This window comes from Phyllostomus hastatus, unplaced genomic scaffold, assembly GCF_019186645.2.
Source record: "Phyllostomus hastatus isolate PE091 unplaced genomic scaffold, TTU_PhHast_1.1 phas_scaffold_1674, whole genome shotgun sequence".
Lineage (NCBI taxonomy): Eukaryota > Metazoa > Chordata > Mammalia > Chiroptera > Phyllostomidae > Phyllostomus > Phyllostomus hastatus.
This window is the reverse complement of record NW_025334011.1, coordinates 21,631,656-21,650,678: the sequence shown is the minus strand read 5'-3', so window position 1 is coordinate 21,650,678 and position 19,023 is coordinate 21,631,656. Positions and strand designations below refer to the sequence as shown.

At 37.6% G+C, this 19,023-nt stretch overlaps 1 protein-coding gene across 1 annotated transcript in view; it reads right to left on the bottom strand.

Moving 5' to 3' along the window:
* CUBN (cubilin) overlaps window positions 1-19,023 on the bottom strand; it is a 251,860-nt gene that overhangs the window by 32,299 nt on the left and 200,538 nt on the right. Inside the window, exons 57-59 of the mRNA XM_045858052.1 lie at window positions 15,285-15,485; window positions 12,722-12,851; window positions 8,917-9,134 (exon numbers count right to left, since the gene is read on the bottom strand). Coding sequence (XP_045714008.1) covers window positions 8,917-9,134; window positions 12,722-12,851; window positions 15,285-15,485 — 549 coding nt within the window. The remainder of the gene's footprint in view (window positions 1-8,916; window positions 9,135-12,721; window positions 12,852-15,284; window positions 15,486-19,023) is intronic.

Here is a 19,023-nt window from a genome sequence, read left to right as displayed (position 1 = left end):
TCAGCTCATCACAATCAATGGCTCCACTTTGCCCGTGAGACAGAGCCTTCACCTCTAGCCCTGCTTCTCTCTCCCATCTCAGGTCTATTGTTGTCCACCTTATACCCCAAAGTGGCACCGAACAATGTGTAGGTCCATCTGTAGCCTTTGAAATGCAAAGCATCTGTAACTTTGTGCCTGCTTTATTTTTCCCACAGAATGCCTGTTTCCCAGTGGAGGCCCTCTCACCCTGCCAAGTTAATATTCTATATAGCTAAAATTTATTGCATGCCAAATGAGAGCCAGAGAATGTTTAGTTTAATCTTCACGACAGCCCTATGAGGCAGTTACTGCTACTGTGCTCGTTTCACAGCAGAGAAACTCAAGACAAAGGACAGGTAATTTGTCTAAGGTACAACGTGGGATGTATAGGAACTGGGTTTGAACCCAGGAAGTCTGGCTCCAGAGCTTGCATTCACACCAATTACCCAGTAATCCAGGGCTCATAATCTCTGTGCTGCTTTCTCTAACAATCCCATGTGCTCCACTATATACCAAAGTGTCCCTGACCTTTTCTTTTTTGTTAAAAAGCATTTACCATACCAAATTTACAATTATTTGCTGATCGTTCTACTTAAGTAAACTTCTCAAGAATAGGGAAAAGCTCACTGCCTGCATAAAAAGTAGCTGGTGAATACTATTGAACAAGCAAGAAAGGAATAAATAGAAAATATAAATAGCTCTTATTAGATGGGTCTCTGCTTTCTAGCATAAATTTATAAAGGAAATTTTTAAATATATTTCTTAATTTATAGAGCTGTTACTGTATAACATCATGTATATGTGCATGTGTATGAATATATGTAAGTATACATAATTTTTTAAAACAAATGACTTTTTGGTTCTATGTATCAACCTGTTTTTAAAGCTAGTTTGGTTGCCTTTTGTGGTATATTTGATTGTGAAAACAAAATGATCAGGACAACAATAAAAGAGTCATCAAAAGACTTAAAATGCTGCCTAAGGTGTATGTTTTCAGTAGGAAAATGCTTCTCTACCTAAAAATTTGCAATGATAAATGATATCAAAGGCCTGTTACTTAAGAAAATTTAATCTCTGAGTATTAGATTTTAGCAGGCAGAGCAAATGTAATAATTTATAAAATTCAGGACACAGCGTGCAGCAACACTATTTTTTTAAAAAGTAAAACTCTGTTTACTCAACATTGGCAATTACACAATCAAAAATTATCAAAAATTTGAAAATGTTCTGTTTAGAGAGATCAGGAAAAAAACAATGTGTTACTCAATAGTCATAAAATAGGTTACAATAAAGAAGATGTGGAATTCATAAAATCAGACCAAGCATCCAATGGCTTTTTAATAATAATTAGAGCAAGGAATTGTTCCATCATTCTTGTTGACATATGAGATTGTGCATGGTTCTATGGATATTTCAACTTTTACTACTATGGTGGCAGTATTATTTAACTGACACAGGGATTATTTTCCCAGTTCTGCTCAAGACTTCCTAAAGGGTCTCGGCAAGTCACTTAATTTCTTCACCAATTTGTAAGTTAAACTATATGATGAGAATACCAATCATAAAAATAAGTGTCCAAATTCCTTCATTTTATTAAAATCCTGTGGTAAGGAATTTTACTATACTGGAGGCCATCATTTGGGACTAGAGTTCTTTTGTTATATGCAGATTTATTATTGTTATATTCCAATTTAATTATACGTTATATAACCATGTTAATTCTTTACCATTATGCTATGCAAAGCCAAGAAGACATATGTGACATTTGTCTGTCAACATCAGAAAGATATTTGGCTTTACTGCATATATAGAATACATTTAGAACATATAAAATATATAATATTATATATCATTTATTACATATATAATATATATTCAGTAAAGCCAAATATCTTTACATATTATATATTATAAATTATATATTTATAAATTGCATATTATATATTTTAATATGATATATAATATACATTATAATATACAACATATTATATTATAAACTACATGTGTTGTACATATATAAATATATTTTATTTGTAAATATTAATATTATTTATAAATACTATAATTAAATTTCTATATTATAAAATATTATATTATACATGTATATTATGTAAGGTTTATATTATAAACATGATATAATGTATACATTATATAATACATTTATTATATAATATACAATGTATTACAATATAATTTATTGTTTATATTATATATTATTAATATAAGATGTAATCTATTATGATAATATACTATATTATTATATATAATGAATTTATTATATAATATATACATTATATAGTATATAACTATTTATAATATATAATTATAGTACATAAATGTTATAAATATAATTATACTATATTCTAGTACTTATAAGTAATATACTTTATTAAATATGCATGATATATTTCTTTGTAGAGAGGAGGAAAGAGTGACTATTAGTTACGTGAGACTTTTAGATATAATAGGTTATTACCAAATATGGGACTAGGTACAAATTTGAATGCCACTGCAAGAAAGCAGGCAATGTCAAATGAGAAGCTAAAAGTGGAGAAAAGCAGCTCTACCTACCCAAACAAGTACGAAAAGAAATGCCTCTCAGAAAACTCCCCCAGAATCTCCCTTCATCCCTGGGTTAATTTGCTGATGGCCACAGAGGTGGGCTGGGCTGATTAGGAAACCAGTGAATTGGGGAGACAGTGGTACCTGGTCCAAAGCTTGGCTTTAGCTTTTAGGAACCCTGGACTGCAGACAAATGACTTACTCTCTTTACTTTTTATTTCCTAAGGGTTATGTGAGATGATCTGTGTGAAGTGCCTTGTGTGGATGCTCAGTGACTGTGTCCTGGGACTTTGTGACAAGTCTTCCCTTGAGAGTGAGCAGAACATAGAGCTACCACACAAAGTTAACAGATTTTTTCATACATCAGAATGAAGACAAGAATACAGTCTATAGTCTTAATAATGTTTTGTTTCTAAACAATTGATTTACAGCTAAAGAATTGTTTAAATGTTTACTGCTAATCAGATATGCTTTGCTTGTATGCTCCTGGGAAGAGTATAGCAAAGGCCAAACTGGGTAGGAATAATGATTATTATAGGGAATCTATAGTTATAAAAACTTTAACCCCAAACATCCAATCATCTGAGATAACACTGGGTTACATTTTAAGAAGGTCTGTGGCTTAATGTATAAAGAATAATTGTTTCCCAGCTCTTGTTTACCTGAATATTTTTCAAAGTGTTATCTTATAAGTTACCATTAAGTCACTTCTGTCACTCAGCTTTGGTCTCCACCATACCAACTGGTTTTATTTTGCAACAGTCGCCCATTCAAGACCAGGAGCAGCAATCTGGCCCTTTATGTGTGTGGGGTTCAGGGCTAGGGGGCCACAGACCCTGATGCTGGGATATACGTTAATAAAAACCTTTTTTTTCTTTTTGCTGATGTCGAATTTTACTCCTGTTCACTTGCTTTTGTGAGGTTTTGGTGAACTAAGCATGTGTTAGTTTCTTTATGGTATTTCCACATTCTCAGCTCAGCAAAAATCCCTTTTCAGTAAAAATGCACAGATAATAAACTGCACATAATCTTATCTTTGGAATCAGCTCCCAAGAGAAGCCCAATTACTAGTGAAAGTTACAAGACTTAAAAGGGGCTGAAATAAGCTTAGTCTAGTTTTCTGCAAATGGGTTTACAATTTCAGCTCATCTCATTGTCCGACTTTATCAGAGGGAGCAAATGACATTAAGAGAATAGATAACGTTGCTTTCGAGTAATACCCCCATTATTGCTAAACTCAGAGCTATTCGAGCAGTGACTTATAACATTATCCAAGCTATAATTCAACTATCTTACTGCACTTGTACTTTTAAAAGTAATGTGGTTTGGCAGCTTATATAAGCCTGCTGACAAGTGCATAGAGACATACACACACTGATATTTAGTGTCATTGAATATTTTTAAGTTTATTCTTTTATTGTTTTGCTATGAAATTTTAGAATGCCTCTCAAGGTCCAAGCTTAACACCAACCCTGTGAAACTTAAAAATAACTAGAAGCCAAAGGGAATTTAACACAGTCTTATATTTTTCTCCATTTCCTGTGACCGTATTTTCCATCACTGGGGCCCCGGTCTCATCAGCTCTCTCTCGTCTCCCTTTCCTTGCTTTTGATTCCCTCTTATAAGGAAACCCTTGTTCAATCCCTCAACTTCATCCCGCCATGGCACAGGTTTTCCTTCAGCACGTTTGAGACACATTTTCCAGACGTTCAGGTAGCAGATAAAAAACCCCCGAGACCAGACATAGGTGACCCAAATGTTGAATCTGATCCCATGATCCCAAATCTCTAAGAGCAAAAGTGATCCAATTTACTGCACCAAGGAATAGCTGAACTCTATGAACCATAATTGCATTTTGAAAGTGAGGCAAATTTAGATGTAATATGTAACATGTTGTATATATTATGCATAATATAATGTAATTATAAAGTAGGTATAATTTATTCAGTTATTCTTTAATTTGTTCAGACAACCAATATTGTAGAAGTGACAGCTATGTGCTAGGCCTCTGCAGGGCCTTTGAATTTAATTGGAATTTAGCTTTTGATTTCAGATTTAAATGATAAAATGTACCTTCGGGTATGCTGGTTAGATTTCATTACAAAGTGAGTAAGAGCCAGAAATCACTGTACCATGAAGTGGTCCTGTTGATAAAAACGACCTGTCACCTGCTTCCTCTCCGCAGAGATGAAGTGGTGTGGGTCAGGGAGCCCTGTAGAAAGCCAGAACTTCAATATTACATTCTAATTCAAAGTCTTTCTCTTTGATATGTATGGTACTTTTCAGGAATTGTCTACTTTATCCCCATCACATTCTTAAAAGATAGAGAAAGTGGTAATACTTCACACTGTTCTTTTTAGTGGGTAAAATTGAGCTCGGGTCTATTATGGGACTCTTCTAAAGCATCTCACCGGGCAAGGATGTAATGAAGCAATTGGGGCTCGGCCACCTACTTTCTAGTGTATAGCTCTTGCCACTTGGGCATGTTCCCACCTTGCGGATCGTGATTCACTTTGTCCTTGTTAAACATGCACTTTGGCATTTTTGTCTTTCTTTCATAGCAGAGGTCTGTCAGTCTGCCGGATGCCACCTGACTCATCCTCTGTACGACACATACTCGGGAGAGAGGCAGGCAGACAGTGGCCCTCATCTTCACCAGGTGGGCTGTGGGCAACAGGGAGCCAGGAGCGTTAGTCATGTGTCCAGGATTCACAGCTTTAGGTGAAATGAATCTCTTGTCTCTGATGCCCCCTTGTCCTTAATATTGCCATCTTTTCCAGGGCAATGCTTTGTTATTCTAGGTCATGTCATCCTGAAGGTGTCATGCTTCACACTCTCCTTAGCCATTCACTGATCCAAATACCTACGGACATCATACCTAATTGGGCTAAGTTCCATTTTTGACCTTGACATTTTGCCAAACTGTTTCAGAATACATTACTTTGAAGCAAATGAAATGACTGTGGTGCTGCACAGTAAATAAATATACTATAAATCCTCAGTCTAATCCTGTATCTACAAGTTTAGTGTCTAAGGTGATGAGCATGTTGCAGTTAGATGGACTGAGCAGCACTTGGTCATTTACCAGTTCAGTAAGGGGATGCGGGAACTTTGCCAGTTTTAAAACATGTTCAGAAGTCTGAAATGCTTCATGAGTAATGCAGGTGAGCAAGGTCATGAACAAAGCAGATCCTGGTGGTAAAGGAGGGGCAGAAACTCAACTAGCAGAGGTTAAAAGAATAAAGGGTACTTGTAAGTGTCAATTCTGCACTGGGGAGCATGCCCACTTTCTCCAAATCCATAGGACTGATGGCTTTTAAACTTGACGGGATTACAGACACCCTTGACAATCAGATGAAAGCTATGCAGTCTCTGGAGAAAAACGCTTAGATCTGCAGATAATTCCAGGGTTTCACAGATCCCCAAGGCCCAGTATGATCATTTTGCTGGTTATCAGTCATTTGTGATCAATTATTCATGTCGTGTCGGAGTGCAGGGAAAGGGAGGACGGCTTTCCATTACAGAGATGTCAGCTCCTGCGAAGTGCCTGCTCTGCTTTTCCTGCACGGGGACCCCACCAGGTGTGCCCCTGGAAGCTGCAGTTCCGAGAAAGAATGCGACCTATTTCACTGCATATTTAGTAATTAATAACAAACAAGGAGACATTTCCGCAAAATGTGTTCAGACCCAGTAGCAATACAAATAGAACACACACACAAGGAGACATTTACCTAATCATCATAGTTATGTGAGCTGGCTCTTCACTGATTTCTGAGAAATTAAAGCTACTGTTTCTAATTGCCAAGTGTGTAATCTAAATAGCAAAACTGCAAAACTCTAGTGTTTTAATCAAGATGAACTGAGATGTTGCAGTCTAAAACGGTCTCCTCTTTACATTAATGATTTCCTCTGTGATGACACTGTTTTCTGGGCTGACCTGACAGCACTGGAAACAAAAACCCACTGTTCTGTCCACAAGGTTGCTTTCCCCGCTGCGGGAACCACCGGGTAGTTTTAAGTGGATGAGGTAGGCGTGAAGGGCATCCTGTTAGCCAAGCCTAAGTTTTTTACCCAGATTGCTAACTGAAAGATTCCATAAACTTTAGAATTCACTCTCCTCTTATTCTCCCTTTCTTTTTCCTCACCACAAACAACAACAACAACAACAAAAAACACAGACAAAACAAGATTAGAGTTAAGCAGAATGATTATCTAATTCATATGTGTGGCCTTGAAAGCTTTGTGATGCCATATAATTCAAAATGATAACACTTAGGTTTTCAATAAAAAATTATTGCTAAAAATTACTTAGAACTACCCAAATATTTCCAAGGAGCTGATGGTGTGTAAGGATGAAAAAGAGGCCAAAGTCACCAGCGTGAGGGGCAGCGGTAGCACAATGCTGGTAAGTAGTGAGACCCCACTTCTGCTCTCTACACTTGAACCTTTTCTCTGATTATAACCAGAGGGAAACGGTAATTGACTGAAAGTGTCCAATGCTCATGGATGAATGGCACCTCTGACCATGTAAGATTTTTCATATTGTGCCGTTTCAGTCCAGTAAAAATCACAATAATTCCAAAAGTGTCTTCTTTGTTGCCCAGAAAAACAGAGTGATTTAATGAGGCTGGAGAACACAGGCTAACTTGGCAAGCCTCCTGCAGATGACGACCGTGTGGGGTGCTTAAGACTGTTTCTTCAATGGTCATGTGAGCAAATAGGAGGGAGAAGAAAAACAACTTGAAAGCAGGTAACAAGAGCAAATGCAAATATATGCCTAAAGTTTGATTCTAAAGTCTGTGCTAAAGGCAAGAGTATATGAGTTCTTCTGCACAAAAACAATCGCCAAGGGAAAATTAATTTTTCTTTCAAAACAGCCTCCTGCATTTTGCACACCACGTCACTTTGGCAGTGCCATGAAGGAAACTCTCTGCCCCTGAGGCTTGCTTTCAAGTTATCGTTGGGAGAGCTAAGCAGGGTAGGTGGTGAAAGTGATTTTCAGGTACAATTTGTCATGATGACTGTGGCTTACTGTGAAGCCTTCGAAACACAATGTCTAATTGCTTCCCTCAAGGAGTGCACACACACGCAAATCACGCTAGATGCATAGAAGTTGAAGGCAAGCTCTGCTTTGAATCAGACGGCTGAGGGTTATCCACAGCATGCGGTAAAGAGAAATAAAGAGTTTGAACAATAAGTCAGGATTCTTTTGGTAGAAAATTTCCCAGGTTTCACTGAGACTTCACAGAATACATGATTTGTTAGGTGAGCTGTTCATTTTCAGAACACTAATCACACCTCTATTCAAATGGCAGAATCAAAATGCTTTCCAGAGTCAAATATAAATTATCTTAGATTGTGCCACTGATGCTATGAGTATAATAAACAGAGGATTGATTAAGTACCTTATATGATTTAAAGTCCTTTGTTAATTTTATATAGGTGTTATTTCTCACACGCAGTGGGGCTAAACTGAGGTGCTATTTTTGATTTATCCTCACATTTAGCTTTTCCTTTTACTTCTAGATAGTCCCTAGATCATTATTTTCAGCCCAAATTGTTTCTCAAGCTTCAACTTCCCCCTATGTTTTTTTAATTTAGGTATCTCATGGGCCCTCCAATCCTAAATGCTCCAAACTAAATATATTTCTTTCCTAAATCTTAGTCTCCTAAGGCACCACTATCCAACAAGTTACTCATAAAAAGTCATCAGCAGGGCATGTCCTTATGTCATACATCAAGTTCCAAATGCTGTTTGTCCAGTGTGCCTTCTGAGTGCCCCTGTGACCTCTGCCCTCTCTTCTGTTTCCATTCGTGCTGTGTTAGTTTGAACCTTCCACACTTGCCATCTGGAATTCTATGACAAGCTTCTTCCTTCTCAGGTCATGAGGCCCCCTGAGACTTTATCCACACTGGTACCACTGTGCTCTTCCCAGGAGTCATCTGGCCATTCAGTCCTCACCTAGAACTCTCCAAGGCTCTTAACCATTTTAAGGATAAAGTCAACACAGGCTACGGGACCTTCTTTCATGATCTGGCCCTGGACTGCCTTCAGGCTCAACTTCCACCATTTCCATGGGCGATAAACTAAGGCTCAGGTCTCATTTGAGATGGTTGTGCAGACAGACTTTACCTAAATACTAGAGAAGTATATTTGTTCAGTGATTAAAAAAAACCCTCAGAATATATTATACATAATTTAAAAAAACAAAACTTCATGTGACATATTCTTCTAAATCTAAAATGAAAAGCAACTTTAGCCAGGTGAAAAAAATTAAATAAAGCAAGAAGTGAAACTCATGAAAAATAGATTTACATGCCCAAAATTCTTACCCAATGTCTGTCGGAAAGTTATCTTCCATCCTCTTGCCGTTTGAAATGAATCTGTGTTGAACACCAGAAGCATACTATTATTACTGCTCTTAACATTTGGTGGAAGCTTGGAACCACAGAATTTGCCAAGAAGGGGATCACTGATGTTATAACCATCATACACTGCCAGGTAGTCTTGGGAGCAGGAGGTGGAGGGAACTACATCGAAGTCAGTGAACCTGTGAAATGAACCTTGTAAATATTGATGTACTCCACCTGGATTTATGCTACATAGTGCCTTTATTTCCTGACCTCTCCCCAGAAAAGACAAAAACTAAAAGCAGAACATGCAAGCTTTTCTTGATAGAAAATATTAGAAACAAAATACTATTTTACTAATCCATTCAAAAATTTAGCCAACATTTTTTAAGTGACTTCAATATGTCAAAAAGTGTGGTAAGCACTGGGGATAAAAAATGAGTTAGATATGGATAACTAGGAGTTTAGAGTCAAGGACGTATTAAGTCTATTTGAGATTAAGCTATGACAAGTTGAACTGATATATATATTTTTTCATTTCAGTCTCATTAAGAGTATAGCTTTTAGCCCTGGCCAGCATGCCTTGGTTGGTTGGGTATTGTCCAGCAAGGCAAAGGGTCACCAGTTCAATTCCAGGTCAGGGCACATGCCTGGGTTGTGGGCCAGTCCCTGGTTGGGGCATCTGCAGAAGGTAACAGATCAATGTTTCTCTCTCACATTGATGTTTCTTTCCCTTTATTCCTTCCTCCCTTCCTGTCCAAATAAATAAATAAAATATATTTTTTCAATATAGCGCTTACTCTGTTCACCTGTTATTTTGTGCCATTAAATGGTACTATCACCTATTCTTTACTTACGGGAGGGCGCTAATGCAGCGGAGGGAACGCTGGTTTTAGAATCAGAGCTCCATGCTCATTCTCACAGTTATTGTTTCCCTCTTTAAAAGCTGGAGTTTATAGTAAAGTTAACCACAACAACGTGCAAAAACAAACTATGGTGTCTGGTATATAACAGATTTTTTTAAAGAAAAGACAAAACAAGTGATCATTATTGCTGTTTTGAAAATCAGGAATATGAAGTAAGTTATTTCTCATAAAATAAATTTTAAAATTTAAAAATCAATGGTAGAAAAGAATGAACTCAATTCTCTTGAACCTTCTATGATTGACAGAAGCAGAAACTCACATTCGAGATCACTGTGGTGGTCCTGGGAACTGTGCCGCATAACCCCACCGTCTGCCTTCCGGTGTTTGCTAGGATTGCCCTGCTGTGCACACTCTGAGGTTTGACATGGTCCTGAGATGCACATTTCCATGACCAAAGCAAGTCTTAGGAGTGGTAGGTACTACTTTTTGGAAGAATATTATGAAACTACTATTCAGTTTGCCACGATTGCCTGTCCACTGCAGTGATAATCTTGGACACGAATGCAGAAATGAAGTTTCCACCAGCCTGAGCCACTGAGTGACCATAATGAGCCGAGCCTCAGGCAGGTCACACTGGACATGCTCATATGAGTGAGAACTAAACTCGTTGAGTTACACTACTGTGCCTTCGGGCTGCTTGCTACCTCTTCTAACCTAGCCTGACAGATGTACCTCTAACTTTTATTATGGCCTAACATAGCATTAATTTTTTTTTAATTCTAGAGAGTAAGAGAGAGAAACATCGAGGTGAGAGAAAAACCTCGGTCAGTTGCCTCCCCTACATGCCCTGACTGGGAATCAAACACCCAACCTAGATATGTGCTTTGACCGAGAATCAAATCTACATAGTTTTTAAGGCCATTCTACACTTTTTTTCTTCAGGGTTTTATGGCATGTTTACTATGCTTACTTTTGTTTAAATTGTTTGCTGTCCTGTCCTTATTTTCATGTTCTTCTGCTTTCTTAGGCTTTTTTTTTGTTTGCTAGTGGTTGTAATAAATAACACAAAATACAGATTAATTTGAAAATATCTAACAATTAAAATAGGTCCTTTTAAGAACTTTAAGAAAAAAGAATCAATTTTTTTCCAAAAATGTTTGATTGGATAAATTTGTTCAAGTGGAGGAGGAAGAACAAGATAAAAACATTATTTAACCACTTGGAACATTGAATGCTCTTGTAAAAGAAGATGAGAGCTCAATAATAGCTAGATAATTTCCCAAACATTATATTCATGTTTATTCTCTATAGACAACACATTGATTTTCCACACCATAAATATACAAAGAAAAGTAAAAAATAAAAACAAAGCTATTTTGGCCTTTTGTTTTGGCCTTTTGTTTTGTTTCCATTTTCTCAGGAGAACACAAAAGCTATCTGGAGAATCTTGCTGACAGAAAACCTTATGTGGCTGGTATCCACTGAGAGCCTTGCTAGAAGGATTTATGTTTGACTAATCTCTACAATTTCTGCAGCACGGAGAATGGTATATTTCACAGACTGTAGGCTCTTAAAAATCAGAATGTATAATAAGTAATTGTCCAAACATACCAATGTAAACTTTCCTATAGTGTGAGGCTCACAGCCCAGACAGGAAACAGAAAGGAAAAAAAATACACATGCACACCAACTATAACCCTGCACATTAAGAAACAAATGTTGTGATATCATGGCAAGTGACAAGGACCATGCTTATGCTTCCATTCTGGGCAGGTGATCCCTTCACGGGCCTCTTGCTCCTGGTCATGAGGCAATTTTTGCTTACCTTTTTTTGTTCCTAGAATGTAAAGGACTTTTTGGCTCTGTGGCACACTTTCCTTACCAACAGTCCCAGGTAAGATCTGCAGTTTCCTTCAAGGTCCTGCCTATAGACCCCTTACTGTCTGATCCAGGAACCAAATCAGGCTTGATGAGACGTGTCTTACGCCCATGAACCCATTTGGTATGGTAGGCCCCTGAGGTAAACTGCAAAGACTTCATGATTTTTAGGGGGGAAGTAGGTAGGAGTGGTCCTAGCACATTGAGCTTCTGTAAAAAAGTTGCTGTGAACTATGCCAACTCTCAGGGTTCTCCACCCAGGCTGTGTATCACTGGACCACCGAGCCAGAACATCCCATATAAGGTGAACACTATGTGGAACCTTGTCACCCTGGAGAACTAGAGACTGCATTTCCTTCCGCAGACTTGGGAGTAAGGAGGATTAGGGGAGAATTTTACTGATGTAAGGTATCTCATGTAGCACCGATTAAGAGGTGTTCTGATATACAAAAGTAAATCTCTTCAGTAGTTAGAAAATTTACCCATTCAGAGATAGCACAGGGAACTATTAGGGACAGTTTTGGGAAGAAATCGAATATGGATTCACATATTGACTTTTCATTGAATAATGTATCAATCTGGGAACTTATTTCACCTTCTGGACACTCAGTTTTCTCATTAATAAAATGAGATTAATAATATATACCATATATAGCTGTTTTAAGAATTAAATAACAGAATTACAGAAAGTGTTAAAATATTTTTTGTGAGTATAGTAAGCGCCCAAGAAATGGAAGCTGCTTTCTCTTACCCTCCCCACACCTTCTATTTCAAGATAGGTTTATAACTTTACCCCTACTATATGAAGATCCTTCGAAACGGTTGAAAAATTATAACAGTCATTTAAACAGGTGGAGTGCCTGTCCCCTCCCCGCCCTTTTCCATGCACTATTAGTGTGTACGAAGGGCAGGAGGCCCATTTCCTAGGTTAACATTTTCTTCTACACCTCTGGTGAGAATCTATGCTCACCATTTTTAAGGAATACCTTGATGTAAATAGAGCTAAAATGTTTTTTTTAAGAAGGTAAATTTGTCTTACATACTTGAGCAGAATCACTTTGTTGTCTCCAACAGTGATGTTATACCAACAGTGCATATCGTTAGGGTACGCTGAAATTGAATAGGCAGGGCTGGTGATGAGTCCAGTGGAGAAGTTGAACGCACCACCACAGGCTGCAACAGAAGACAGGGGAATGTGCAGGAAACAGTTAGTACTCATACCATGGAAAAATAACTTTGAGATAATCTTCACTATTGTATCTTTCTAAGATGGATAATAATTATTTTTCTTAAAGCAGCTTAAAGCTCCCTTTGTTACATTTACAATTAATTCTGATGTTCTCATCAAGGTGGAAGGAGAAGACAGTAAGGGAGTAGAAGTAGGGAAGAATATTTTAAGGCATATCTTGGAACAGAATAAGTCTGAGTCAGATTAATGGCTGAGAAAAAGAAACATTTCATATGTTGGGGTATAACTGTCCTTTCTCTACATTTAATTCACAGTTTCAGAAGGTGCACAATGATAACTGGAAATTTAGAAAGGTGTGCAGAATCCAAGACACATTATGGGCATATGAACCCAGGAAGGTCTGCGATCTAGAAATCCTCAATAACAGGGATTCAAGTTTCCTCTGTCAAAGAGAGACTATTAAAAGGTGAAGCATTGGAAATCATTTCTGGAACGTTTGAGCTTAGTTCTCTCTGTGGTCTCAAATGTATAGCTCCTGGGTCCTCTGTATTTGTATTTAGATATGAGACTGGTAAGGACTATACTTGCCCAAATATATCTCACTGGTAACCAGCAAGAATGAGGAGGCTGAGCCCACTCCCCACCCCGACTCCAGCAATCAATTGTCCAAAGCCCTGACTTACTGCCATTAGCCAACAAAACAACAGCCATACAATATGATAAACCTATTATAAAAATACAAAGTTATTTTAATTTTTGTTTGGACCTACATGTAAGGAGAATCAGGTTGTACAGCCTAATGTTGGAAAGTGCCCTCCTCTCATTGCAGTGAGAAAGGTATATATTTATTCTACTTTGTGATTCCAAAATTAGAATGGGGTTAGTATATTTCGATGTCATTTCTATGGTTTATAAACTATCGATGGACATGTTCCACTTATATCTCTTAGAAATGAGAAACAAATTGTGGCTGCCATTTAGGGCCATTTATTTATGGATGTACTTCACCTCAGCTGAGCCCACTTTGCAGGGAAAGCCCTTCTCTGTGGGCCCTTGAGAAATCGTGTGCTCAGACCCCTGTGGACATCTGCAGTGAATTAAATGTCAGGTTGGCGTGGCCATTACTCCATTTCATCTTGTACACATTTATGTGGCCTTGGAAAGCTTATCAAAGCCTAAATAACTCCCAAATTTGTAGCTTGTCAGGATTTGAAATCTTATCAAAAACACTCCTTAAATGAGACTTTTCTAGTGGATACACGGAACTTTGTACACGGTATTTTAATAACTGGGGGATTAAGGACTAGTAAAAGAATATAAAGCAATGATATAACATTCCAGAAAAACAGTTGTACAAAAAGAGTAAAACAATTCAATCTTTTTCTTTATTCAACAAGACAACTGGGGGTCGTTCACTGCTGGGTTCTATTCAGGCTGCGCCAACAGACCCACAAAGCCACAGGCAGCAGCACTTTAAGAGTACGGCCCGGGACTCAGGTAGCAGTTCACAAGAGTGCGTTGTGAAGGCCTTTCTTCATGCATGACTAACATTTTTGGTCTGCTCTGTGGGTGGGAACAGTCATTTATCTGAGAGGTTAATTATTTAACTTTCTACTTTTAGAAGTGGGTTTGGTCAAATAAAGACAAAACCAAATGAAGGTTTTACAAGATTTCTGCGCCCCTTTCACTGAAGCTGGGATGAATGGAGTGGGAAAAACACTGCCAGCAAACTAAGCAGATTTATTGTAGGAGAGGAAAAGGCTATTCAAAATAGGGAAATATATTTTCATAATTTACAGATAAACATTGATTGAATTGTCTTTAAAGAATGAAACAATCTTGGTTGCTACAAAGGCTTTTGCACAGCCTGTGACTTGTCTTCTCACCTTGACTTTGACATAGAGAAGCTACAAATCATAACAGAGTTAAAAACATCAATTTTTCCTTTTCCTTTAAGGCTCATGCTTTTTACATATTGTTGAAAATCCTACCAGAAGATCATAAAGATATTCTCTTAGTTTTTTTCCTAAATGTATACAATATTGTTTTCACATTAGCAAAGTGACTTGGGAAAATAAAATAGACATCTGGATAGCCTTGGCCAAAAATCATCTCAGTGCCATGTACAAACAGCTAAAGATGCAGACATGTTCATTTAACTGAAATTTTCAAAATAAATCTCAAACTTCCATTTGATTTTCAAAAAGTAGTTATAGGCAAGCTCATGAGAGTTTTTAGGCATTTTTTTAAAAAGAAAAATGTTTAAGTATTCAACGTTTCTGGACCATGAACTTAATTGATCATTTTTACCCTGAAAGTCTTTGAATCTTCAAGCTGGTGATTTATGAATCACAATTAAAACTCCTTCTGGAAATTAAGAAGAAAAGGAAATTTCACACATCAGTATGGCTACTCACAGGTTATCTGATAGTAAAACTTGAAGCCGAAGTCGGTGGTGTGTGAATCGGAGTAGAAGTTGAGCAGCACTGGACCAGTGACAGTAATAGGAGACAGGAGCTCGTCCCCACACACGGCAGCAAGAGGTGGAGACGCTGCCCTGCGCCCTGGGATGATGCGCACGCCGTCACCATCGCAGCTTCCCGTCACGGCTGAGCGTGCTGCACAAAACATCAACAACCAGCATTTCAATCAGATGCAATATAAACAATCAATGTTGTAAACCTTCAAACAAAAAATTAACGAAGATTCATGCACTTTGCATAGAAATGGAAAGGAGAATCGAGCTGTTTTGGTAAGTCTTGGTCTAACTTGGCTTCCGGATGAAGTGAGGTTCACCCTAGTCACAAAACAAGCACAGGTATGTGAACACAGGTACAACTTCACAGTAGATAAATTCACTTTGAAAAAACCCAGAATTTTCTTCCTTTATCAATTTTTTTAATTCAGTGATATAAACTAGGGAGAATTTTGCCTCCCACAGATGTTCGGTAATATCTAGACATTTTGGCTGGCACGCTGGGGCATGCTACTGGAAAGGCACAGGCGGGGCCCAGGACGCTGCTGAACCTGCTGCAGTGCTCCGGGCAGTCCCACATCCCCATCCCACAGCCACAACGAAAGTTTCCCCACCCTGAATGTCCACAGCGCTGCTATTGACAAACCCTGTTTAACATGAAGCTATGTACAATAACAAACTCCTGCCATGGAGAGATGATTAGAAACTCCTTAATGTTTTCTGAAAAATGGATATATATGGTCACACAAACATTATTAGCTTAGGTTTAGTGATTATAAAATACACATCATTGTTTTGTTTTCTAATTATAAATAAATATATTGCAACCTGCCCTAAAGAGAAGTAACAGAATAAACAAAAATTATAAAGCCTTTTATTACCACAAGTTATGACATTACTTTTATATATGAATTATACTGTTAAAATATTAATTGAGATCATACTGAACATGCTCTTTCATAACCTGATTTTTGTTGACATAAAATAAGATGCACTTTTATGTGATTAAATATTCTTCTAAAACATCAAATTTAATGCATATAATAAATTCTAACATATAGATTGATCATACCATGTTCAAGTAACCCCCATGCTTAATAATTCTATTATTTTCCACTTTTTGTGATGAAAAATACTGTTGAAACAAACATTGAGTACATAAGTATTTGTGTAAGTTTCTCATTATTTCATGAGAATAAATTTTTAGAAGGTGAGTTACTAAGGTAACTAAAGTAAGTTCTAAGGTAAGTTTTTTTTCAGGTTTCTCACAGGTGTTACCAGCTCAGTCCCATAACTTCAGAGAGCTGACATTTCCCCCAAACCTACATTTTTATCAACCAGTAGAGAAACCTTGTGCACATTACAAGTAACTGCCCACTTACCCTTCCCTCTTTATTGCTCTCCCACCCCTAAGCAGCCTACTTTCAGCCTCTACGGATTTGTCTAATCTGGACATTTCACATAGACAGAATCATATAGTATGTGACCTTTTGTGATTGGCTGCTTTTACTTAACATAATGTTTTTGAAGTTCATCCATGCTGTGGCATGTATCAATACTTCATAACTTCCAAGGCTGAATGGTAGTTCATTGCGCGAATAGAACATATTTTGTTTAACCATTCAGCAGTTGATGGACATTTGATTTTGCTTCTACCTTTTGGCTATTATGAATAATATGGCTATGAACATTCAGGTACAAAGTTTTGTGTTGGATATATGTTTTCAGTAATCTTGGGTATATAAGTAGGAGTGGAATTGCTGACTTACACGGCAACTATATGTTTACTATTTTGAGGACCTATCAAACTGTTTTCAAAACAGGCTGTGCTACTTTCTCACACCACCAGATATGCATGTGGGTTTCAATTTCCCACAGAATCACCAACACTTGTGATTGTCTGTGTCTTTATTGTAGTCATGTTTGTGGGTATGAAGTGGTAGCTCAGTGTGGCTTTGATTTGCATTTCCCTAACTATGCTAAGAGCCCTTCATGTGCTATTTGACCATTTGTATATTTTCTTTGAAAAATATGTCTATCTGCCATTTTTAAATTTGGCTATATGTCATTTAGTGTTGAGTTCTTCTTTTACATTCTGGATATTAGTATGATAATATGTTTTTATTTCTCTTGGGTAAATACCTAGGGATGGAATGGCAGGGTCATAAATTAGGTGTGTATTTAATTCTGTAAGAAACTGCCAATCAACTCTTCCAAGCAGTTATATCTGTATGCATTCTCATCAGGAATGTATGAGACTTCTGCTTGCTCTGCAAGTTTATCAACACTTGGTGTTGTCAGTCTTTTTAGTTTCAGCCATTGTGGTGTGTGTAAAATGGAACCTCAGTGTGATTTAATTTACATTGCTCTGATGACTAATAATGTGGAATACTTTTCATGTTCTCATTGACAAAATGCTTTTCTTTAATGCAGGTATTAAAACAAGCATATATTGAATACCCTTCCTCCTCTCTCACACGCAAAATTTACCTACGTATAAATTCCCCACTGGAACTGGCCAAAACTACACTACAAGATTTTGTATAATTACATACAATGACATGGTGGACTCTGAACTCAGACTACCTGTTTGCTGCCAGAACACTCTTATAAATGAAAGAAATTATGGTATACATTTACTTCATAATTTCAAGTCCCCAGGCTATAGACCTTGTTTCAAAAGGGGGCATGCGACCTAAGACAATTCGATTAGTGTAAATTTCAAGACCTGGAATAGACAGTGGTGTGCTGGTAAATGTAACAACCAATTCTCTGAAGGGAAAAAAACAGCTCTGATTTGTAGCACTTGCCAATTTCTATGATATAAATATTTCCCCATAAGCCAATTTCATGCTACCAGTATGAGGTCATTAGATGCAGAATTTGGAATGGAATCAATAGCATGATTGGCTGTTACAGGATGGTCCAAGCCCACTCCAGCATGCCACCGCACAGCTGCTCTCTCTCTTCCTAGACGTGCCTGAGGGGCACACAGCCCTCACTGTGAGGGCAGCTGCCCCACAGCCAGGAGAGGAACCGGCCTTAGGGCAAGGCTCACACTGAGAAGCACAGAGTGAGAATAGAAAAAGTAGAATATTTAATGACATAAGTAAAATGATACGTCAAGCAGGTTTGAGGCACACCCAACTTTGAGGTCTTTAGAAGTAAAGCCAACAAATTGACCTTTTATGTGTAAATCAGGTTGAGCTAAGTTTCCTGTTAATTATACCATAGAAATTCCTAATTGATATAGTGTGGATTATCATAATCATAATCATTGTTGTGTATTTTTTTATAGAACTCCACCATCCCGAGCACTGTTGATAAATTGATTGTTCCAAGGTACAACATCAGACCTAGTCTACACTGATCTGCTTGTGTTCAAACTATAACTTAGCAAGAGGGAGTCAGTAGTAAAAGCCAAAGATGTTCAACTCAGAAGACATCAGCAGCCATCTCCTGACACATGACAGAAGCCAGGCTGTAGTTGGAGAAAATGGGGCTGTCACACAGAAAGCAGCTACAAGACAGAGGGAATGAGAGGGCATTCTGAAGGGTTCTTGTTCCACACGTTCTGGAAGCCCATTACTGCCCTTCCTATTTTTAAACCTTCCTTTGAGGAGATGAGATAACCCAGTGTCCTTCCTATAAATTTTAATTTATATCCAAACTAACTTGAA